Raw genomic sequence first — 25,253 nt, forward strand, 5'->3', positions numbered from 1 at the left:
TTGCCACAGTCGAATCAGGTTTGCTCACTAGGGATGATTTTGTCTAACATCTAGGACACTGTTTCTTATGCTCTGTAAAGCTGCTTTGAGAAAATATCCATTGTTAAAAGCGCTATACAAATAGAATTGAATTAAATAATCAGTGTTATTCACTTAAACTTTCAATGCTCATAATGTTATGCCTGATCAGTATATATCAGACTGAAGGGATTGAGTTAAAATGAGATTCATTACACAAAAAATAGCCACTTTACTACTACTTGTTAATGTAAATTTGTCATCTAATTACATTAAAAGGCAACTTCTTTTAAGGCAAAGGTCTATATATTATGGTTATCTACAAAACAGCTACCTTATAATACCATTTCATGTAGAAATAAAATAGATGCTATACTGATTTACAAACAACAGTTACATGCTTCACATAGAAGATTTGTATCCCTGCTGTTGAATTCTTTGAAAAACCTTGGAAGAGACATCTGGACACATTCAACTAAATTTTATTTGCATATTTTTAATAAAGAATATATCTTAATACATTGACTATTATTATGCAAAAGGTTATGAATGCATTCTGTAATACATTTCATGAAGAAATGTTATGTAACATTACAAATAACATTAATAAATTTTGTAAATACAACCTCAGTCCCTGAACTTGGATAAATATCTGTGAGACTCAGGAGTGTTCCTGAATTTGTGGAGATTTTTCTTTTTGCTTTAACATTTATGTTTCTCTTTTGCTCATTGGGTATTTTCCAGAATTACTGCAATGCCCTGTCCACCACCAATACAGGCTGAGCCCACTGCATACTTGCCACCTCGCCGCCTTAAAACAAAGAACAAAATATGACACAAACATGTTATTTAAACTATACTTTATCTGCTCTTGTAGGAATACCAGTGTGATTACACATGGGTGTAGGGAGTACCTGAGCTCATGAACCAAATGTGCAGTGATTCTGGTCCCAGAGGCTCCTAGTGGGTGGCCGACTGCAATGGCTCCTCCATTTACGTTGGTTGTTTCTGGATCCAGTCCTAAAGCTTTAACAACTGCTAAATACTGGGAAGCAAAGGCTTCATTCACCTGATAATAATAAAACAGAGTAAGACAATGTAATACATTCACTTACTTACTGCATCTATGCTCATTTTTCATCTCATGTTCTATTATAATTATTCTATGTAATTACGAGGAGGCCATAATTATATGTGACCATTTACTGTCATGTGTAGTGGTGCACATGTTCTTCTTCTTCTTCTTTTGGCTGATCCATGTTTTTGGGGTTGCCACAGCGGATCATTTGGTCCGCATGTTTCGAATTGGCACAGGTTTTACACTGAAAGCCCTTCCTGACACAACCCTCCCATTTAATCTGGGCCTGGGACTGGCACTGAGAGTTAACTCAATGGCTGGGTTAATGCCCTGCCCGGAAATTGAACCCGGGCTACGGCAATGAGAGTGCAGGCGCTGGACCACCAGGAGGCTACATGTGTAGTGGTGCACATACCTCTACTAAATCCATGTCATTTAATGTGAGTCCTGCTTTCTTCAGAGCCTCTGTTATAGCAGGTACTGGACCTGGAACAAAGATGTGAAAAACTGTTTTAGAGAAGAAAAAACGTTTAGTTTTCTCCAAGTGTTTGGACAGTTTGATATGTTACGCACCAATACCCATAATTGTAGGGTCACAGCCTGAGATGTGATATGCTACAATTCTAGCCAATGGAGTGAGTCTGTGCTCTTTAACAGCATCCTCACTAGCTATCACCACAGCTGCAGCTCCATCTGACACACCCTGTGGAAGACAGTTATTATAAAAAAAAAAAAACTGCTGAAAATGCATTTTACAGTCACTCTCTCACTCTCATCATGTCCACTAATCATTAGATTTTAATAATGAAAATCAGAAATGACTTGGTTATTTGCAGAGCATTGTGGTTCCTACTGAAGCATTGGCAGCAGTGACTGTGCCCCCTTTTTTAAATACAGGTGGTAGCTTAGCCATCTGTTCCAGTGTCGTTTGTGGACGAGGATGTTCATCTTGGCTCATAACTACTTTCCCTTTCTTGTCCTTTACATCAACAGATACAATTTCAGCACTGTAGTAGCTGGCCTCATGAGCTGCAGAAGAAAACAAATAGATTTAAGAATCTAAAGTATTGAACAGAAAAACAATCAACATTAATAAACATTAATTATTTATGTGTGAGGTTTCTTTTTCTGAGCACTTTCCAAAACAGCATTATGTCCATGTTGTATTCTTTTATTCCTAAAGTGAAACAAGTAACTTACATTGGTCTTCAGCTTTTCTTCATCCAGTGACTTTTGTAAAATTACATCCTTACAACATACCATTAAGTGTCTTTTAGGATATTATAAAGTGACTGACCTGACTTCACCTCATTATTATGAGGCAAATTGTCAAAGGGATAGATTTTACCATTATGAAAAAAAGCCAATATGTTTTACAACTGGAATGATGCTCCATTTGCAGATATAAAACTTCTCCGAAGTTACATTTTCTTTAGAGCATAGCTCCTTCCCCTGCTACTTCCTTCATTTCATATTATCTCAGTTTGTACAGAATCAGTACCACTCTCGTTCAGACTTAACACCAAGTCTCATTTATTAAGGAGTATATTCATTCAATTACAACCAACCAATGACATGTTCCTTTACAGCCTGCACTCTTGGACAGTTTGTGAAAAGCATCCAAAGCAGTCATGTGTTATAGAGGCAGGACTTAAGTGAACAAGGATTATTCATTTACATAAAAAATGAAAAAAGAGAGCCTTCTGCATATTGCTGGTGAATTACTATGCCTTTGTCAGGTTGTTTGCACAGGAGATGTTAATGCGATGTGAACTTCTTGCAGCTTTTTCAGTGCTACTCACACTTTTGCTGGCACACCTAGTGTGTAGCATTCAGTGCTGCTGTAGCTGTGTGTGAACAGGACACTGCCAAGTTCTGTGCATCTGGTGATGATGAGGTCTAGTTAGTGCCAGTGGCAAGAGCACAAGTGTCTCCATGATACCTGATAAATCTCCTTGCACTTAAAGAAGGCTCTTGGCACTTTAAGAAGGGTCATGCATAGGCCACAGGAGCAGGTGCTAGCACAGTCAATTAAACTTCAGGGATATTAATCTGTCCAGTTAGGAAGCATAAGTGATTGTGAATCAGTTTCACCTACTTTGGTGCAATTGAAGGGACAGCAGGTGCCCTAGAGAGGCAACAGCAAGACAACCCCCAAAAGGGAATTTTCCTTATCAGAGTCCAATTGAGAACATCTGGGACGTAATGTATTGGAGCATCCGAAGCCACAAAGAGCACCATGGATTGTTCATGAGCTCACTGATGCCAGGTATGGGATGAGATTTTCCAGGACACCATGCACCATCTCATCAGGAGCATGGGAACCATACACATTACTGACTAACACTGTTATGAGTTGCCATGATGAAATGCATGCAAATTGGGTCAGACTGTAATTTAAATTTTTTTAATCCAGCCCTGAGTGGGTTGATGATTGCGACCACTGTCGCACCATTTTGTTCTCAATGAACTACATAATTTATATAAGTAAAGATTTTCAACTTGAATATTTTGTTAAATATTTACACACACACACACACACAGACAGTGTATATACATACACACCAAAAACAACCATACCACATAACATTAATATAATAGTATATTACAGCTAATATTCCTTCAAAATGTCAATTTCCTTCAAGATTATCAATATTTCAGAAAGAAATCAAGTGTTTATAAATTGTTACCTTCACTTTGTATACAACTCTGGAAAAAAAAAGTAAGAGACCACTGCAAAATAATCAGTTTCTTATGTTTTTTTCTTACAGGTGCATGTATTGGTGAACTGGTGACAATATTTATCCTAAATTCAAAATATAATTATTGTTATTTTGAGTGTATATTTAAAGGAAATAATAACACATCAAAATAACCCAAGATCATGCAGTACTTGCAGAGCTTTAATAACCCAAATAAAACAAAATGCAAATAATTTGTAAACAAATTGTGTTAATGCTTTGGCTAAATAACATTAAGAAATCAGTATTTGGTGGAATAACCGCGATTTGCATGAGTTTTGGCTCCATGCTCTGCACCAGTTTTTCACGTTGCTGTTGGGAAACTTTATACCATTTTTTCTTGCAAAAAAGCAAACAGCTTAGGTTTGTAACCATCCATCTTCCTCTTGATGACATTCCAGAGGTTTTCAATAGGGTTCAAATCTGGAGATTGGGCAGTGGTCTCTTATTTTTCCCAGAGCTGCACATATACATATATACACAAACATATTTTTTATATCATATATATACACACACACACATATATATATATTATATTATATTATATTATATTATATTTATATAATATATATATATATATATATATATATATATATATATATATATATATATATATATATATATATATATATATATATATATATATATTATATATATATATATATATATATAACACACACTATATTGCCAAAAGTATTCGCTCACCTGCCTTGACTCGCATATGAACTTAAGTGACATCCCATTCCTAATCCATAGGGTTCAATATGACGTCGGTCCACCCTTTGCAGCTATAACAGCTTCAACTCTTCTGGGAAGGCTGTCCACAAGGTTTAGGAGTGTGTTTATGGGAATTTTTGACCATTCTTCCAGAAGCGCATTTGTGAGGTCACGCACTGATGTTGGACGAGAAGGCCTGGCTCTCAGTCTCCGCTCTAACTCATCCCAAAGGTGTTCAATCAGGTTGAGGTCAGGACTCTGTGCAGGCCAGTCAAGTTCATCCACACCAGACTCTGTCATCCATGTCTTTATGGACCTTGCTTTGTGCACTGGTGCACAGTCATGTTGGAAGAGGAAGGGGCCAGCTCCAAACTGTTCCCACAAAGTTGGGAGCATGGAATTGTCCAAAATGTCTTGGTATGCTGAAGCATTCAGAGTTCCTTTCACTGGAACTAAGGGGCCAAGCCCAGCTCCTGAAAAACAAGCCCACACCATAATCCCCCCTCCACCAAACTTTACACTTGGCACAATGCAGTCAGACAAGTACCGTTCTCCTGGCAACCGCCAAACCCAGACTCGTCCATCAGATTGCCAGATGGAGAAGCGCGATTCGTCACTCCAGAGAACGCGTCTCCACTGCTCTAGAGTCCAGTGGCGGCGTGCTTTACACCACTGCATCCGACGCTTTGCATTGCACTTGGTGATGTATGGCTTGGATGCAGCTGCTCGGCCATGGAAACCCATTCCATGAAGCTCTCTGCGCACTGTTCTTGAGCTAATCTGAAGGCCACATGAAGTTTGGAGGTCTGTAGCGATTGACTCTGCAGAAAGTTGGCGACCTCTTCGCACTATGTGCCTCAGCATCCGCTGACCCCGCTCCGTCAGTTTACGTGGCCTACCACTTCGTGGCTGAGTTGCTGTCGTTCCCAAACACTTCCACGTTCTTATAATACAGCTGACAGTTGACTGTGGAATATTTAGCGAGGAAATTTCACAACTGGATTTGTTGCACAGGTGGCATCCTATCAAGAATACTTTTGGCAGTATAGTGTATATATATATCTCACACTCTCTCATACTGGTCACTGGAAGTTCAACATGGCACCTCATGGCAAAGAACTCTCTGAGGATCTGAAAAAAAGAATTGTTGCTCTACATAAAGATGGTCTAAGCTATAAGAAGATTGCCAAGACCATACAGCAGTTTTACAGGACTCTCAGAACAGGCCTCCACTCCACTCCACTCAGAACAGGCCTCGCCATGGTCGACCAAAGAAGTTGAGTGCACGTGCTCAGCGTCATATCCAGAGGTCGTCTTTGGGAAATAGACGCATGAGTGCTGCCAGCATTGCTGAAGAGGTTGAAGGGGTGGGGAGTAAGCCTGTCAGTGCTCAGACCACACGCCGCACACCATCAAATTCGTCTGCATGGCTGTCGTCCCAGAAGGAAGCCTCTACTAAAGATGATGCACAAGAAAGCCCACATACAGTTTGCTGAAGACAAACAGACTAAGGACATGGATTACTGGAACCATGTCCTGTGGTCCGATGAGACCAAGATATTTGATACCAACTTATTTGGTTCAGATGGTGTCAAGTGTGTGTGGCGGCAACCAGGTGAGGAGTACAAAGACAAGTGTGTCTTGCCAACAGTCAAGCATGGTGGTGGGAGTGTCATGGTCTGGGCCTGCATGAGTGCTGCTGGCACTGGGGAGCTACAGTTCATTGAGGGAACCATAAATGCCAACATGTACTGTGACATACTGAAGCAGAGCATCCCCTCCCTTCGGAGACTGGGCCACAGGGCAGTATTCCAACATGATAATGACCCTAAACACACCTCCAAGACGACCACTGCCTTGCTAAAGGTGATGGACTGGCCAAGCAGACCTAAACCCTATTGAGCATCTGTGGGGCATCCTCAAACGGAAGGTGGGGGAATGCAAGGTCTCTAACATCCACTAGCTCTGTGATGTCATCATGGAGGAGTGGAAGAGGACTCCAGTGGCAACCTGTGAAGCTCTGGTGAACTCCATGCCCAAGAGGGTTAAGGCAGTGCTGGAAAATAATGGTGGCCACACAAAATATTGACACTTTGGGCCCAATTTGGACATTTCCACTTAGGAGTGTACTCACTTTTGTTGCCAACGGTTTAGACATTAATGGCTGCGTGTTGTTATTTTTAGGGGACAGCAAATTTACACTGTTATACAGGCTGTACACTCACTACTTTTCATTGTAGTAGAGTGTCATTTCTTCAGTGTCGTCACATGAAAAGACATAAAATAAAACACACTGCCCAATCTCCAGATGTGGAGTCCATGGCTGTTTTTGGCCAAGGCCAAGTCAACACCTCAAACTCGTTGTTGTGCTCATCAAACCATTCCCAAACCATTTTTGATTTGTGGCACTGTGCATTATCCTGCTGAAAAAGGCCACAGCCATCAGGGAATACCATTTATATGTATTTATATGTACCGTGTATATGGTCTGCAACAATGCATAGGTTGGTAGTATGTGTCATAGTAACATGGATGGCAGGACCCAAGGTTTCCCAGCAGAACATTGCCCAAAGCATGACGCTGCCTCCGTCAGCTTGCCTTCTTCCAGTAGTGAACCTGTGGCTTGTGAGCTGTTTGCGGCTCTTTCACTGCTATTGTGCAATCTATCCACATGTTCTGTTTACAATCAACATTTATTACATTTATTTTTAAAACACCAAAACTTAATTTAGCAATAAATGGATATGTATTTAAATGCATTTACTGAATCTAATTTGGATTTTTAATATCGTCACCAATCATCATGGCAGAGTCAAGGAAGCATACAGCTAAGCATAAATACGAAGATGAGCACAGAACATTTTTTATCTGAATGAGAGGATTTATATTTTTTGTTGAAAGAAATGAAAAGCCATTGTGCTTGATATGCCAGACTTTGTTGTCGCATTTTAAGGCTTCAAATCTTGAGCGCCATTTCACCTCACTCCATTCTACCGTTGCCCAGGAATTTCCCAAAGGCAGTGAACTTTGCAAGCATGAGGTAAAGATACTGAAACGTCAGTCAGAAAAGCAAACTCGGCTTTTCTGAAAATTTACTAGGCATTCAGAAACGGTCTCATTAGTGTCATATCAGCTAGCATGGAACTCGTGTAAAAAACCCATACCTTGAAGGGGAATTCGTGAAAAAGTGCCTCAATGATGCTGTTGCTATACTTTGTCCCGAAAATAAAAATTTGAAACATTCAGTAAAGGACCTTCAACTGGCACGGCACACTGTTGAACAGAGAATATCGGACATTGACAATTCAGTAGAAACACATTTATTATCAGATCTTCAGAAGTGCCATTATTTCAGCATTGCGTTGGACGAGTCTTGCAATGTTCACGACAAGCCACCATTGGCCAGAATAGTTGAAGCTTGAAATGTTCGAACTTTCTGCGGATGACAAACTTAAGTGTTCTGAGGGAAGGAACCCTGGAGTTTTGGAAGATTGTGCCAGTTAAGAGATATCCCAATGTCAAACAGGCTGCAATCAAACTATTGTCAATGTTTGGGTCAACTTTTTTTTTTTTTTAACACTGAAACAAGTGAAATCAAAGCACTGCTCTGTTCTTACTGACACATGGCAAAGAGTTACTACGAGTAGCCACAACTAAATACAGGCCAGACCTAAAAAAAAGATTGTGGAAACCAAGGACTGTCAGGTGTGCCACTGAGTCAAGTAAAAGTAGGTAGGCTGATTAAAATCCATGAAAACTATTGTGTTATGTAATTAGCCTAGTTATTGTGTGATATACTGTTGTTTGCACATCTGTTGTGTGCTCTTCGCAATGATAACTTTTTTTTGGCTCATCATGCCAAACAGGTTCGCCACCCCTGCTATAGTGCATCCTGATGCCATGTGTTCCTCCAGGTAAGCGAAGTACACACACAAGGCCATCCACATGATGTAAAAGAAAACGTGATTCATTAGACCAGGCCACCTTCTTCCACTGCTCCTTGGTCCAGTTCTGATGCTCATGTGCCCATTGTTGGCGCTTTCAACAGTGCACAGGGGTCAGCCCCTGACTGGTCTGTGGCCATGCAGCCCCATATGCAACAAACTGCAATGTCACTGGTTCACCGCTGTTCCTTCTACTTTTGATAGATACTGACCTCTGCAGACTGAGAACACCCCACAAGAGATGCTCTAATCCAGTCATCTAGCCATCACAATTTGGCCCTTGTCAAACTTGCTCAAATCCTTACACTTGCCCATTTTTCCTGCTTCGAACACATCAACTATGAGGACAAAATGTTCACTTACTACTACTATATCCCACTACTAACAGTTGCCATGATGAGGAGATAATCAGTGTTCTTCACTTCACCTGTCAGTATTTATATATATGGTACAGATGCAGAACTATAGGGTGACTTCAACCCCCAGCCATCCCGAAACTTTATGTTGAGATCAGTTTTAATTTTTTTTTTTAATTGATTTTTAATGCCATGTTAGCTTCAATGGCTATAGCCAGGGCCAGATTAACATAAGGGCTAGGTGGGGCTGAAGCCCCAGGGCCCGTGGAAGGAGGGGGCCTGTGATTGGCTAGAGGAAATTGATTGACAATTCATATAGGTGCCTGCATTTGATTTGTGTCTAATTATAAAATAACAAGAAATTACTGGAAAATGTTCCTGACTGATATAATTCACTGTCCAATCAAAATCACTTTACAATTTGTGCCATGACATCGGGAAACGCCTCTTTGTGTTACGCTTTCGCATGTTGAGAATCTGAAATATTCCACTCGCTGGTGTTTAAAAAAAGTTTAAAAAAAGTGATAGTGGTGCGCAAAAAAGGAGAAATAAAGTTGAAAAGGAGACACGGGAGGCTAATATTAAAGCAAAAATTCCCAAACTAACAAACTACTTCGGTTCACTTTCGGACAAAACATCTGTGCCTTTGGAAAACCCAGAGTGCAGCGTAAATACACATTCAGCATCACCCACAGTCGCAAATCCATGTGCTTTACACGTTGAAGGTGAGCAGCAGCAGCAAGTTATTTTTCTTATAACATGTTAGATAAAAACGACAGTAGTACAGTGCATGATGAAATATTGGCGCCGGCACCACTGCCACCGCCTGCTCATAAATCAGATAACATAACAAATGTGTCAGGAGAGCGCTCCTTCTCAAAATGATCTTTTATTAAGTTTTGTTTGCGGTCATCAATGGTGCAAGAAAAACTGCGCCATTTAACACGGATGTCCCTGGAATGCAACGTGGTTAGAAGCGTGGATTTTAACAATATCATTAAGGATTTCTGCTCAGCTAAAGTTCGAAAAAAGAGCTTTTAATGGTAAGACCCTATTTAAAGTATTTATTGTAATGTACTAATTAAGGAAGTATGATTGCAAATGTTTTTGCTAATTTTGGCAACCTGTTTGTTTGGAGTTCATATCTTCAGTTAAATGTATTTGTTATTAATGTCTTTAATAACCTGGAATATTTAGTATGCGAACTTGTGCTTATATAAAATAGAAATTAAATAAAATGATCAAATATAGAGTTAAATGAAAATAATAGAAATTTAGAAAAATTAATATAATAATTAAATATAAAATTAAATTAAAATAGTAGAAAATCTGATAAAATAAATAATTAGAAATTTAAATATAATTAAAAAAATAATCGTTCTTGTTGTAGGAGACACTGTGGTGTGGCCATAAAATGAGGGTGGGCCCTTGGGTTTGCTATAGCCCCAGGGCCCAATGTGTTCTTAATCCGGCCCTGGCTATAGTATGGCAAAAGTTTGAATGTAGTTAAAACATAGGGTGATATTCAATAGATAGGGTTACATTGATATGTAAGATAGCAAGAAGAGTTTATATAAGTTTTTTGAGGTTCATGCTTGTTAAGAAGTTCAGAATCTTGTACAGTGGAGCTGTCTTGAAGATATTTTCTAAAATGTCTTCTGAATAAAATTTCTGCCTTATAGTGCTCAGGGCAGGGCAGTGGAGTAGAACGTGTTTTATTGATGTAGGTATTTTGCAGGCTTGACGAGATCAGTTTTATCAAATTATACAACAATTGAGAGAACAATCAGAAAATAATACATTTTTCAGTTATCCCTGTCCTGAATCTTAAAATAATTTGTGTTGTATGTTCTTTTTCTGCTGAATGATGGATTTGAACTCTACGCTCTGGTATTTAAATCTGAAAATGGTCTTAGCCTTTCAGATGTTGTTGTCTGGTTTCTTATTTGTATATATTTTAGTGCAGAAATACAGTGTAGGATTTGGCCACTGCATTGTTTAGAGTTGTTTGCCTGTGTTTATTATTAAACTAAATTTTTACTTTTTTCTTGTTCCTGGGAGATAAGTGTTATTTCCCCATTCTTTGTAACCCAAATAAAGAGAAAAAACCTATCTTAGCCATGAAAGTTGGGGTTAGTTTTGGGCAGTTTTTTTTTTAGTAAAATGGGCTAATTTTAAGGTTTTCGTTCTCTTAAGAGCCCAAACCCAAACAAGCTTAATGGCTATTTTTTTTATTATCATTTTCCATCAAGAGTAATTGGAAAATGTAATTCACTACCCAGGAACAAAAATCGTGTTACACAGTGTTATCAACCAGGAAGTTAGGAAACAGGTTTTCTTTCCATTTCTTTTCTTGGTTTGGGTTTTAGCCGAATAAAATCAAAAACTTGTGTTATTTTGGAAAGTCTTAAGGTTCAGAATTATTAATGAACATGTTTCAAACATGTAACCCTGAACTTGGGCTTAATAAATAATAAAAAAATAAATATATTATATATTTATACATATATACTATACAGACATATTATACTTTTTAAAATCATTTCAATTCTGTTTCTTCTTACAGTTAAATAGCTTTTTCTACATTTGCATTAAATGTAGAAAAATTTAGATAATGTAGATAAATTTGTTTATGTAATGTCATGTAGGGCTTGTTTTACATATGTCTTATCACTTACTGGCACAGACATGTTTGTTAACGCTTCCACTTTTAAAAGAACCAAACGCTGTCAGTGCTCAATGTTTTGGCTGATCGGTGTACACACTCACACACACACACATCATAACATTAGTAACAATAATTAACTGAACAACTAACTGCTTAACTAAAAAATTAACTGAAAAATAACTGCTTTCACCCCACATTCCCCAAAGAAAATGCTTTCACTGGCAACACTATGTGATAGGAAACAAACAAAGTACATTACTGACCAGCTTTCCATCTCTGCTGTGTCATGTGAGCATACTTGTCACAATCCTCTCGAGTAATCTGGTATTTTTCTGCCAGATTTTCTGCTGTGATGCCCATAGGGGTCTTTATGTGAAGGTCTGTGAGTCCTGCCCACAGTGTGTCCTCAAGCTAAAGCAAGTGAAGAAACAATGAGCATAATTCATAATTCAATTAAAGTTTTTTTATTTTTTGCTGAGATTTAATTAATTGTATCCTTTTCTTTAAAATAAATAAATCCTGTTGTCTGTAAACTAACCTTCAAATCAGTGCCAAACTTGGTGCCAAAACGAATGTTGCGCACAGCATAAGGGGCCTGGCTCATGCTCTCTGACCCTCCACAGAGTACAATCTCTGACTCTTTGAGGCAGATCTCCTACAGAACATACAAATCAGTTTCTTTAGATAAAGCATTAATTGTTTGGAGACTTCTGGAGTGATAAATCACGCTTCTCTGTCTGGCAATCTGATGGACGAGTCTGGGTTTTGCAGTTACCAAGAGAATTGTACTTGTCTGACTGCATTGTGCCAAGTGTAAAGTTTGGTGGAGGGGGAATTATGTTGTGGGGTTGTTTTTCAGAGGTTGGGCTCAGCCCCTTAGTTCCAGTGAAAGGAACTCTTAATGTTTCAAGGACAGTTTCAGGATGGCCCCTTCCTGTTCCAGCATGACTGTGTACCAGTGCAAAAAGCAAGGTCCATAAAGACATGGATGAGCGAGTTGGTGAGGAGGAACTTGACTGGCCTGCACAGAGTCCTGACCTGACATAGCGTATGTCAATAATAAACTCAGAAACTACAGTGACATATTAGTTCCTCAAGAGCTCTTGGTTGCACAATTCTTTGTGACTATAAACTGTTGAAGAAAGACATCAACATTTACATTATTTACTGTCTGTTGTCACCCAAAAGGTTTCTTCCTCATATCATCTCAGGGAGTTTTTCCTTGTCACCGATGCCTCAGGTTTGCTCATTAGGGATACATGTTATGGATAAACGTAACATGTTAATGTTATGTGTTGTCATCCAGCAACTTAAAAATTGTTTGTATTTGTGAGCATACTTAGCATTGAAGCACATTCTCATGTTCATGCTGTTTTGATCAGTTTTGGTGTATGATTACCTGAGCTCCGCTAATGATGGACTGGAACCCAGATCCACAAAGGCGGTTCACGGTCAGAGCAGGAACTTGTATTGGCACTCTGCACCGGAGACCCACATGACGTGCAATGTATGGAGCATCTGCAGAGCTCTGTAGGAAAAGGAGAAACCACATATACACGAGGTACGCTAATGAACAGTATGCGGTAAACAGTCAAAGATGTTGGTGTATTTTCTGAGATGTCAGCTGTTCAGACTGAACAGATGTCAGTTACTCACCTGCATGACATTACCCATGATGACACTGTTAACTAGTTCTGGAGCTACATTAGCAGCAACAAGGGCAGATTTAGCAGCATGCTCAGCTAAATCTGTAGCACTGTGGTCTTTAAGAGCACCACCATATGTTCCAAAAGGAGTTCTCTTAGCTGAAACAATAAAGACACCTAGACCAAAGAAATCAGATGAGTAATGTCAGCAACAGTTCTAAATCACAGCTGTAAAATAACCCTTCATGGATCTGCTACTACACTCTTATTAAATCTGCTAGTATTAAAATGCCTGGTAGCAAAACACAGTTGTATATAAATTTGTTGGTTTTTATTCTGTAACTCCAAATAACAGCCATTAAGTCCATTGATACTATTATAAAGAGAATTAGTTGCCAGCTAATAACCTTTGTAACCTTTGCTCTAATTTCCATTCAGTGCAGGCTACATAAACCTGTTTTGCCAACACGCCAAATAAAGCAAGGGATTGTGCAGATGCAGTCTGAACTGTAACGTAACATTATAAATATATAGTCACTATTGTTAGCTGAGCGCAAAACTGACACATATCTACAAAAATTACACGCGTGAACATTTAACTGTTGGAAGAAAACACGTGTTTACCTCGTAGGAGCGACATTATTGTGTTTTTATTTCAAGTTGACGAAGGTCGATCTGTTCTGTTCACTACTGCGCTTCAAACACCAACTCGTCATCAGTGACCTTTTACCTACATTCAGTGTTTCTTTTCAAGACTCAATATTCGTTATATTTGCCTTAAAAAGATGGAATTGCAAAACAGATTACTGCTTCACAAAAATATAACTATTTAATAAAACATAATTTTATGCTTACATTTATTTTGTATTGAATTAAAAATTCGAAACTGCGTTTGTGAGAACGTACCCGCATATACCTTTAACATTCGCGTTAAAACGTAAATGTCATTGACTAGACGAGCGAGTAGCTTGTGTGTTCTACTTTCAGCAGTGTTTACCCGTTTCTAAAATCAGCGATGTCAAAGATTGGTTGTCAAGTGGTCATGCATATGCTTGCAAGACAGGTTTTTTTAACGGGGTATGTTATTCACATTCATCTATTCTTAAGTGTCCAGCATGCTAGCAAGTAGGATGACCGAAGAACAGTACACTCGGTACATTATTTCGGAGATCTATTGCTATAGCAAACAAAATTTTTATTTACTTATTTTTTATTTAGTGTCATTTGGAGCAGTTGTTTGAAAGAACGTTCATTGTTCCATGCCGATATGGCGTGAGTTTTCCGAATAAGCTTTTTTAGACCCATTTGAGTGAGATTATAGATGTACGGTGTCCTCATGTTGATGCCCTTCGCACATTTATTTCCGGCTCTGTCCTCAGATGCAGGCCTGTAAGCTCTGTCAGACACAGCCACTGGATCACGTCGGTGTTTTCGCTGAAGAATTCAGTACCTCTGAGGTCAGTGTGAAGTGATGTTAGTGGTGAAATTTAAATCCACTTTTAGTTGCGATTCCAATTCGGATTATGTTCTCATCTGAACAGAGCTGAGCCGAAGAAAAAGAAGAAGGTTGACCCGCGCCGTGAGCTTATGGTAAAAGAGCGTCTGAAGAAGAAGGTGAAGAAGCTTGAGAAAATCCCACCCGAGCTTATTCCTATAGAAGACTTTATACCTCCAGCCAAGTGCTTTGATGAGATCAGGTGATATAAATATATAACCTACTTGCTGCCGAATTCAATCACAAAAGCGGTATCCTCCAAAAGTCCTAATTGACCAAGTTAGGAGAGGGGTTTAAGAGTGCTTGTCCTAATTTTAAATATCTTAATATGTTTACTTCTAAGAGCAATTCACATATCTTCAAATACAAAAGTATCTTCAATTCACATATTTTCAAATACAAGAGTATGTGTGTTTAAAACATAATTGTATATTACTCGGTATGATTTTAAGATTGAAAAAAAGTAAACCATCAATAGAAATCTCAGAAATTGTGTTTGAGTTACTATAGACTTTGTCAGCTCAGTTTGGAAATTCTCCTCTGATTTTTCACAAGGTGCTTCATTCTGCAGACCCTCTGCTCACAGGATGTTTTTTTATTTTTATTTTTGACTGTTGTCTCTATACAAGTAATGAAAAGCTAAAGAGATAAGTTAGATACCATGGTAAAGATGATCATGGATTTTAATTGGATCACAGGGAAGAAATGTAATGTAAAGCAATTAAGCATTAAGATTTGTTGTTTATATAAAAATTAATCTGACACCCACAATTTAGACCTATGTGTTTAAATTGCCTGTCTCTGCCAAAAAGGACTTGGTAAGAAATTACACTACAGAAACCATACTACTGAAGAAAGGTTTCTTTATTTTTGGTGAAGTAGCTAGAAAGCAAGAACTAAAAACAATAGTAGAGCTGTTAGCATGCTTAATAATTTTTAAAAATTACATTTTGTCATTGTGATACCCCCTCTGTATTATAGCTCAGCATGTCTAGTCGTAATTTAATGTGCCATTTGCCACAACACATGAGCTGATGCAGGATCACTTGCTGCAGGTTAATGCTGGTTCTGATTCAAAGGTGTCAGAATATACAGTGTGTTACAGTTTGTTGCGTATGAAGCTGTATAACTGCAAACCAGTTAGGTTGCCCATGCTGACCCCTGTGCACCCCCGAAAGTGGCAATATTGGACATGTGAGCATCAGAACTGGACCACGGAGCAATGGAAGAAAGTGGCCTGGTCTGATGAATTGTGTTTTCTTTTACATCAAGTGGATGGCCGGGTGCATGTGCATTGCTTAACTGGGAAATACATGGCATCAGGATGCACTATGGGAAGAAGCCGGCAGATGCAGTGTCATGCTTTGGGCAATGTTCTGCTGGGGAGCCATGGGTCCTGCCATCCATGTGGATGTTATTTTGACACGTACCACCTACCTAAGCATTGTTGCAGACCATGTACATCCTTACATGGAAACGGTATTCCCTGATGGCTGTGGCCTCCTTAAGCAGCATAATGCGCCATGCAACAAAGCAAAAATGGTTCAGGAAAGGTTTGATGAGCACAACAAAGCTTTTGTTGTGAGTTTGAGGTGTTGATTTGGCCTTCAAATTCCCCAGTAACCCAATCCAATCGAGCATCTGTAGGATGTGCTGGACAAACAAGCCCGATCCATGGAGGCCCCACCTTGCAACTTACCGGACTTAAAGGATCTGCTGCTAACATTTTTGTGCCAGATACCAGAGCACACCTTCAGGGATCTAGTGTAGTCCATGCCTTGTCAGGTCAGCAAAAGAGGGGCCAACACAATATTAGGCAGGTGGTCATAATGTTATGGCTGATTGCTGTATACACCAGAAACTTTTTTCCCAACTAAACAATGCTGTTTCTTGTACAGTAGCAAGATAATCTGCATATGTTTGGCCAGCAGATCAGTCAGCATGTAGTCTTCGCAGCATGCAGTAAAACACACAAAATGTTGAGCCTAATTCAAGTTTATTTTTTTTACAGTACCTCCACTGTTCCCATGCACTGTTTTAGTCTTCATTTTTGTCTTTTGATGACAATATCTTTTCACACTGTGTGGCCAAAGAAAAGTGACTGAAAAGTCACTTCTGACAGCAGCCACCTTCAACAGGTGTCTGATGCATTGGGCAATTGTTAACAGGTGACAGAGCTCAGTGAGCATCAGCGCTGACTATGCTGTTTGGGGGTGGGGCCAGCCTGTGTCTCACTAGCCTTCTTTATGTTGACATAGTCCAGCAAGTTCATGACTAGAAGCTGTAGGGCTGTGAGTTCGGCTTCTACTGACAGTGGCAGCAGCAGGTAATAAGACACGTAAGAATCATCACATGCTACCTGCCCACTTCCTCTGCATCCACAGCCAGTACATAACTATGTTCCCATTGCCACAGTGGGCATTCATGTTTGGTTTTGGAACATTTAGTAGTCTAGGTGGGTTTTTGTGTTTGGGGTATTTTTCAGTGGGGGGTATTTGTTTATGGGTTTGGGGCATTAAACACAGTGATGAACATTTGTGTTTGGGGTCTTTAGCATATTTATTTTAGGATTTAGGGTCATTTTGGCAATCATAGCTTACTTATATTTGGATTATGGGATAATTAGCAGTCAGAGCAGGGCTTTACACTTTTAGGCTTGCTAAAAAAAAAGTTCAGCAGCAGAAAAGATTGTTCTGAAGCACACATTTGAAAAGACATTTTATTATTCAAAGACAGTAAAGTAATTTAAACAAGCTGTAATGATTATGTAAAGTATTTCACATTCTGTTATTAGCTACGTTTACATGCAGGCAATTCTGCCATTCCTGATCCTGCCATTAATCCATAATAACCTGGCTGAGAACTCAATTAGAATAAAAAATGTTCATGTATACACCTACAGTTTAATAGAGTAGCAGTTGGCAGACTGGACCTCCTATCAGATTAAATGAAATGGGTAATCATTTGATTAATCTGTTAAATAGATTAGCCACAAATACCTATGTGTCTGAATACTTTCACTACCAAAATCTGCATATCTGCATTCAGAGCATGTGTGCATGGGCCATTACGCATTCCTTGAGCACAACTTTGTAGGAAAATATATAATTCATGTTGCATATTTTAATGTATTTTTTAGAGTTAGATTAAGGAAATTATTGTTAATTTGGCATCAAACTAACATTTTAAGGCACATGGGGAAGGGATTTGGACTGTGGATGATGTGGCAACATGTTTGCTTGAGATTATTTAAAAGCAGAAAAATGCCTTTATGTCGCTCCTTGTAGTAGTTGACCCCATCTGTCAGGGTCAACCTGGCAAGAGAAACAGATAGAACAGATCACTTAACACATTTCCTTGACAGTGTACTCTTAACAGCACACAAGTGTTATGGTGTTTTTCAAACACTTTAATAATAATAATAATAATAATAATAATAATAATCAGTAATAGTATGAGGAATAACAATACAGCGCTTTAACAGCAGTTTAATAAGATTCATGTGGGATAACTGTACTGTGTAAACTCTTACATTTTGTTGACAGTGTGATCGTGTGACTTACGTGATTGTGACAGTTTACTGAGATTACATTTAATAGTTTACGACTGCTGACTGTCAAATCAGCTAGTCACCACTAGTATTTGCTAATGAAACAGTCATCCAATGCAATTGGGCTGATCCTGCCCTTAGTCTTACTTTGGGAATTCCTTAGAGACTTTCCTAAATGCAAATTTGTGAATAGGTTTTAAAGAGACTCTTAATTATAAATTTTAGTGCTGATTAAAATAACTTTTTCCGTGAATCTTTTTTATTATAGCCCTCCACAAAATAAAATCTTGCATTTTTATTTTCAGCAATAGCTTTAGGAATAAAGCTATTATAGTGGATGATATTCAGTATTTTCTCAAGAGATGAAATGTAGTTTGGGTGGAGGTGAACCTTTGCCTTAATTAATTTCAGTATTGTGTTCTTTCAGAGTTCGCAGTCCTCCGAAGTTGTCTTTTGAAGAAAGTGAGCGAAGGGCACTACTGCTTAAGGAATGGTCCAGATACAAAAACTCACAGCACCAGACTGATATGATGGCTATTGAAGAGGCTCTACAGGCCCAGACAAAAGCTTTAAAAGAGCTTCAGCTGGAATCAGAAGAGCTTTATAAAGCTGCAATTGGCCCTGACAGTAGTCTTTTCCCTTTTCATCACCATGGTTCTAGTTTTACGCCACCTGTTCCAAACCAAGAAGCCCCCTATGGCAAATATTATGACATTACACGAGTGTACACTCAATGATGAAACCTAGTGACTTCTGCTATTAATAATGAAAAAAATTTCTGATGAAATTGTACTTTTGGTTTGTCATTTTTATGCCATTTGAATTTATTTCATGACTTATATTGAGCAGTATTAAAATGCTTATGTGTATAATGGCAGACTGTGTTAATTTGTTGCTAAAGTTTGTTATTTTACAGGCTAATATTGACCCATGAATTAATTCATTTCAATTCAATTCAATTCAATTTATTTGTATAGTGCCTTTTACAATGGACATTGTCTCAAAGCAGCTTTACAAAAGAAGATCAACAGAGAAAGGAGAGGGGGTGGAAAAACTAAATAACTAGAAATAATAAATTATTAAATTAAATTATTAAACTATTTTATCCATAATGAGCAAGCCTGTGGTGATGGTGGCAAGGAAAAACTCTGAGATGATATGAGGAAGAAACCTTGAGAGGAACCAGGCTCAGAAGGGAACCCATACTCATTTGGGTGACACTAGACAGAAAATAATGTAACTGTAACTGATTAATGTCCTTTCTATAACAGCAGTCAATGGCCCATGAGGAACTATTAGGTCAGTGTAGTTTCTGAGGTCATTATAGATACTAATTCCTTGCTGTCACAAGCTGACAGATGTAATGGCATATCTGTGACTGTGTGAAAGTCCCCAACTTGCTCTGTCCACGGCTGTCTCCTGGGTCACAGGCTGTCCACTCAGATCCATCCACAGTATGAGTGAGCACCACCAAGCGATGAGACTCCGATCAGGGGTAGAGGCAGTGGTCATACTGGAAACTGGCAAACACTGGGAGCTCAGGAGTGGGGTGTACAGCTCAACAGAGAAAGACAGAGAGAGAAAAAGAAAGATGTATGCTTCTGATCATGTGATGTTTAAAGACAATGTAGATTATGTGTAAAGTGCACATAATAACCTGGCTGAGAACTCAATTAGAATAAAAAATGTTCATGTATACACCTACAGTTTAATAGAGTACCAATTGGCAGACTGGACCTCCTATCAGATTAAATGAAATGGGTAATCATTTGATTAATCTGCTGAATAGATTAGCCACAAATACCTATGTGTCTGAATACTTTCACTACCAAAATCTGCATATCTGCATTCAGAGCATGTGTGCATGGGCCATTACGCATTCCTTGAGCACAACTTTGTAGGAAAATATAATTCATGTTGCATTTTTTAATGTATTTTGTAGAATTAGATTAAGGAAATTATTGTTAATTTGGCATCAAACTAACATTTTAAGGCACATGGGGAAGGGATTTGGACTGTGGATGATGTGGCAACATGTTTGCCTGAGATTATTTAAAAGCAGAAAAATGCCTTTATGTCACTCCTTATAGTAGTTGACCCCATCTGTCAGGGTCAGCCTAGCAAGAGAAACAGATAGAACAGATCACTTAACACATTTCCTTGACAGTGTACTCTTAACAGCACACAAGTGTTATGGTGCTTTTCAAACACTTTAATAATAATAATAATAATAATAATAATAATAATAATAATCAGTAATAGTATGAGGAATAACAATACAGCGCTTTAACAGCAGTTTAATAAGATTAATGTGGGATAACTGTACTGTGTAAACTCTTACATTTTGTTGACAATTAGCAAACAGTGTGATCGTGTGACTTATGTGATTGTGACAGTTTACTGAGATTACATTTAATAGTTTACCACTGCTGACTGTCAAATCAGCTAGTCACCACTAGTATTTGCTAATGAAACACTGTCATCCAATGCAATTGGGCTGATCCTGCCCTTAGTCTTACTTTGGGAATTCCTTAGAGACTTTCCTAAATGCAAATTTGTGAATAGGTTTTAAAGAGACTCTTAATTATAAATTTATTATAAAGTGCAGGCAGGGACTCTGGCAAGACTAGCTATGACAGCATAACTAAAAGAGAGAGCCAGAAGGTGACAGACATGAAGGCTTCCCAGAACATAAAGCGTCCAACTACTTCACGGTCAGCAAACCCGAGCAACTTGTGAGGGTGAACATCCAAACATCCCAGTACACCAAACACTCTATGCCCATGAACCTTCCAGATCTACTCCTTTACCTAAGAAAACTATACATTAAAAGCTTGACTAAACAAATGTGTTTTCAGCCTAGACTTATGCAGAGACTGTGTCTGAATCACGAACACTAATTGGAAGGCTGTTACATAACTGTGGGGCTTTGAAAGAAAAAGCTCTGCCCCCTGCTGTAGCCTTTGCTACTTGAGGTACTACCAAATAACCTGCACCTTTTGATCGGAGTAGGCATGGCGGATCATAAAAGACTAAAAGATCGCTCAGGTACTGCGGCACAAGACCATTTATTGCTTTATAGGTCAGTAACAGGATTTTATAATCAATGCGAAATTTGACTGGGAGCCAATGTAGTGTGGTTAAAATAGGAGTGATGTGTTCATATCTTTTGGTTCTAGTTAGGACTCTAGCTGCTGCGTTCTGGACTAACTGGAGCTTGTTTATGCTCCTACTGGAACATCCAGACAGTAAAGCATTACAATAATCCAGTGTTGTATAAAGTACCCAAAAGCCATACTTGAGTAAAAGTACAGGTATTTTGTTAGAAAATGACTCAAGTAAAAGTTAAAGTCAACCATTATAATTCTATTTGAGTAAAAGTCTTAAAGTGTCTTAAATAAACTGTACTTAAGTATCAAAAGTAGTATTTTCATGAATGTATTCAAGTATGGGAAGTAAAGGTAGAAGTAAATTAATAAAAAAGCAAGACTAATAATTTGGAGAATTATGAATTTTATTCTGTATTGCTTTCTTTCTTAAACATCTCAATAAGTGCACCATCAAAAAATAAGACTTGCATGAAAGAAAGAAGAGGCCTTTAGAACTGTATTGTAATGAACTGTAAAGTATCAGTGTTTCCATACATGTGCGTTTGTAACTAAGGCCATGTCCACACGTACCCAGGTACTTTTAAGAAGGGAGATTTTTCTCTGCTTTTTGACCTTTCGTCCACATGCTAATGCAGGGGAAACTGAGATTTTGACAAATTGACATCATTGTCTGTGTGCCGGTCTCCTTGATTTGACGTCAGCTTTGTTCATGAAGATACTTTGTGCAATAGCAGACTTACGTAAACTACTGACTGTGTTAACGTTGTTTACTGGACTTTTTACATGCGTGCACATACACGCGCAGTTACTCACACAATACGTTCATGAACAGAGGGGCCGGAATGTAATACAAAGCTCACTGCTGCTGCATACAAAACTCCAACAACGCACACAGCAATGGCGGTTTTGGACAAGACCCGGTCGGACTTCTACATTCTACAATGAAATTTTCGCATGTCATGGGCATCGCTTTCACGCGACACGCCATTGTTGTTAAACTAACGGAACCAGTAATAAAGTCTTGTCTAGGCTTCTGATTGGCTAGGCATGCTCCTGACAGCACTTATCAGGGCGTTTTGCCTTTTGATGTGGACAAAGATATTTTTAACATGTAGGTCATGTGGACAGAATAATAAAAAAACAAAGTTGAAAAATCTCTCGTTTTTAAAAATACCCAGCTACGTGTGGACATAGCCTAAAGTCATAACTAACCACAAATTTCCTTTAACGCAAATTTGGACGCAGGTTTTTTTGTAGTAAGTAACGAAAATGTATCGGAGTAAAAGTATAGAATTTGTTTTACTTCGTTACATTACACCACTGCAATAATCCAACCTAGAGGTAACAAAAGCATGAACTAGTTTTTCTGCATCATGAAGTGACATCATATTTCTTATCTTGGCAATATTTCTGAGATGAAAGAAGGCTACCCTAGTGATATTATCTACGTGAGCTTTAAACGAAAGACCAGAGTCAATAATCACACCAAGATCTTTTACTGCTGGACAAGAAACAGAAAGACCATCCACCGTTACTCTGTAAACAGAAAGCTTACTTCTAGCTGCATGTGGTCCTAGTACAAGCACCTCTGTCTTGTCAGAGTTAAGCAGGAGGAAGTTAGTGACCATCCAATGTCTAATGTCCTTTACACATTCTTCTAACTTAATAAGCTGGTGTCTCTCATCTGACTTAGCTGAAACACATAGCTGTGTGTCATCGGCATAACAGTGGAAGCTAATACCATGTTTACCAATAATTGCACCAAGGGGTAGCATATATAGGGAGAAAAGCAGTGGGCCTAAAACAGAACCTTGTGGAACACTGAACATAACCTTGGTACGCATAGAGAAGTCACCACCCAGATCTACAAACTGATAACGGTCAGTCAAATTAGACCTGAACCAGGAGAGGGCTGTTCCTTTATCACCAACAACATGTTCTAGCCTATCAAGTAGAATAGTGTGGTCAGTGGTGTCAAAAGCTGCACTAAGGTCGAGTAACACTGGTATGGAGACACAACCCTGATCAGAAGCCAGTAACAGGTCATTGACCACTTTAACCAGTGCTGTCTCTGTGCTATGATGAGGTCTAAATCCTGACTGATACATTTCATAAATGTTATTTCTATGCAGGTATGAACATAACTGCTGTGCTACTGTCTTTTCTAGGATCTTGGAGATAAAGGGCAGGTTTGATATTGGTCTATAGTTAGACAGCTGACAGGGGTCGAGGTCAGGTTTTTTAATCAGATAACTGCTAGCTTAAAAGATGTAGGCACATAGCCAGTGCTAAGGGAAGAATTAATAATTTTTAGAGGGGGTTCGGTAGCTACTGGTAATATCTGTTTAAGGAAAGACGTGGGTAAAGGATCTAGAATGCAGGTTGAAAGTTTTGAAGATGAAATTAGATCAGGCTCTTGAAGTGGAGTGAAGCATTCTGAACTCTGATCAGAAATAGTTATATTATCTAAAGGATTATCTATCAAATAATTTGGTTTTATGTTAATAGCCTGAATTTTTTGCCTGATATTGTAAATTTTTTTATTGAAAAAATTCATGAAGTCATTGCTGCTGCATATAGTTGGTGTACGCTTTTCTACAGTGGTTTTACTCCTAGTTTGTTTTGCTACAGTACTAAATCAAAATTTAGGATTTTTTTAATGTCTTCAATTAGGGCAGAGAGGTACGCTGATCTAGCAGTACTAAGAGAATTTTTGTAGCTCAGAAGGCTTTCCTTCAATGCTAACCGAAATACTATGAAATAAATATGATGCCATTTACGTTCTAGTTTCCTAGCTGTTTGTTTTAAAGCTTTTAAAGTTGTACCAGGGTGCTAGTTTCTTGTCTTTAATTGTTTTCCTTTTAAGTGGAGCTACAGTGTCTAGGGTGTTGCAAAACATAGACTCCAGGTAATCAGTCGCCTGATCAAGTTCTGTGGGGTCAGACGGCGAACGAATCATGAGTGTTAATTATGAGAGACTATTGGTAAATCTCTCTGCAGTAGCAGACGTAAATGTACGCTTGATACGGTAACGTGGCATTTTAAATGAAACAAGATAGTGATCTGAGATAGCTTCTGACTGTGGAAGAGTGACTATGTTTTCTATATTTAAGGCGAATGTTAGAATAAGGTCCAGTGTGACCTCCATTATGAGTGGGTCCTATTACATTCTGATTGAATCTAAGATGGATACAATTTCTGTTCTCAGAGGGTCTTCTGGCTTATCAAAATGAGTGTTGAATTCTCCTACTATTGCTTTGTCTAAAGAAACAACAAGGTTTGAAATTAAAATCTGCAGATTCACTGAGGAATTCAGAATATGGCCCTCGGGGTCTGTGAACTTATTTTTTGTGGCTAGTATAGGTTAGTATAAAGAACTTCAAATGTGTTGAATTGATGTTTGGGTTTTTGTGTGGCGCCTAGCTTATTATCATGAATAACTGCGACACCTCCTCCCCTGCCTTTTAGACGTGGTTAGTGTATATAGCTATAACCAGGCGGGCAAGCATCATTTAATGCTACATACTTGTTTTGTTTAATCCATGTTAAACATAGAACACTAAAATCCTGATCAGTAATCAGTTCATTAATAATAAGTGCTTTAGTTGAAAGAGATCTTATATTTAACAGTCCTAGCTTCAGATCAAAGGTGCTGGTTGTGTATTTACTATGATCTAGTATTATGTCCGGCACCCTGGCTCCCGGAATACACCTAACCTGTGCTGCTGGAGCCTCTAATGGTCTAGCTAATTTCACGTGCCTTAAGATAGAGTCTCCTATAACCAGAGTTCTTTCAGGTTTCTCAGTGGGTGCTTCACTGAGGAGAGCAAACCTGTTGGACATGTGAAGCGGAGAGGAGTGGTGCTTCCATAGGCAAGCCTTAGCATTAGCCTTCGGCTTTGCGACTATGCCGCCGAGTTGTCACCCATT

At 38.6% G+C, this 25,253-nt stretch overlaps 2 protein-coding genes across 2 annotated transcripts; one reads left to right on the top strand and one right to left on the bottom strand.

Annotated features, from left to right (window-relative positions):
- Positions 1-484: 484 nt before the first annotated feature.
- On the bottom strand, positions 485-13,941 carry acaa2 (acetyl-CoA acyltransferase 2). Its single transcript, XM_058389336.1, has 10 exons — positions 13,793-13,941; positions 13,179-13,345; positions 12,922-13,050; positions 12,061-12,177; positions 11,786-11,933; positions 1,950-2,125; positions 1,670-1,799; positions 1,512-1,582; positions 933-1,087; positions 485-829 (listed from the first exon to the last, which is right to left on the bottom strand). Exons 1-10 carry the CDS (start codon positions 13,806-13,808, stop codon positions 745-747), a joined length of 1,194 nt encoding a protein of 397 aa, XP_058245319.1. The 5' UTR covers positions 13,809-13,941; the 3' UTR covers positions 485-744.
- A 141-nt stretch (positions 13,942-14,082) lies between these two features.
- mrpl40 (mitochondrial ribosomal protein L40) lies at positions 14,083-19,085 on the top strand. The gene is made up of 4 exons (XM_058389339.1): positions 14,083-14,245; positions 14,548-14,625; positions 14,710-14,865; positions 18,641-19,085. Exons 1-4 carry the CDS (start codon positions 14,184-14,186, stop codon positions 18,948-18,950), a joined length of 606 nt encoding a protein of 201 aa, XP_058245322.1. The 5' UTR covers positions 14,083-14,183; the 3' UTR covers positions 18,951-19,085.
- The last annotated feature ends 6,168 nt before the right edge of the window (positions 19,086-25,253 follow it).

Source organism: Hemibagrus wyckioides, linkage group LG05, assembly GCF_019097595.1.
Source record: "Hemibagrus wyckioides isolate EC202008001 linkage group LG05, SWU_Hwy_1.0, whole genome shotgun sequence".
NCBI lineage: Eukaryota > Metazoa > Chordata > Actinopteri > Siluriformes > Bagridae > Hemibagrus > Hemibagrus wyckioides.

What these genes read in the sequence shown, in the direction of transcription:
- acaa2 (XM_058389336.1), bottom strand. An exon ending in TCATGGGTAATGTCATGCAG is followed by an intron (nt 13,051 to 13,178) that starts GTGAGTAACTGA and finishes CTTTTCCTACAG; the next exon opens with AGCTCTGCAGATGCTCCATA. An exon ending in ACAGCAGAGATGGAAAGCTG is followed by an intron (nt 2,126 to 11,785) that starts GTCAGTAATGTA and finishes TTTCTTCTGCAG; the next exon opens with CTCATGAGGCCAGCTACTAC.
- mrpl40 (XM_058389339.1), top strand. Translation starts at nt 14,184, where the DNA reads ATGTCAAAGATTGGTTGTCAAGTGGTCATGCATATGCTTGCAAGACAG. An exon ending in AGACAGGTTTTTTTAACGGG is followed by an intron (nt 14,246 to 14,547) that starts GTATGTTATTCA and finishes CTCTGTCCTCAG; the next exon opens with ATGCAGGCCTGTAAGCTCTG. An exon ending in AAGTGCTTTGATGAGATCAG is followed by an intron (nt 14,866 to 18,640) that starts GTGATATAAATA and finishes GTGTTCTTTCAG; the next exon opens with AGTTCGCAGTCCTCCGAAGT.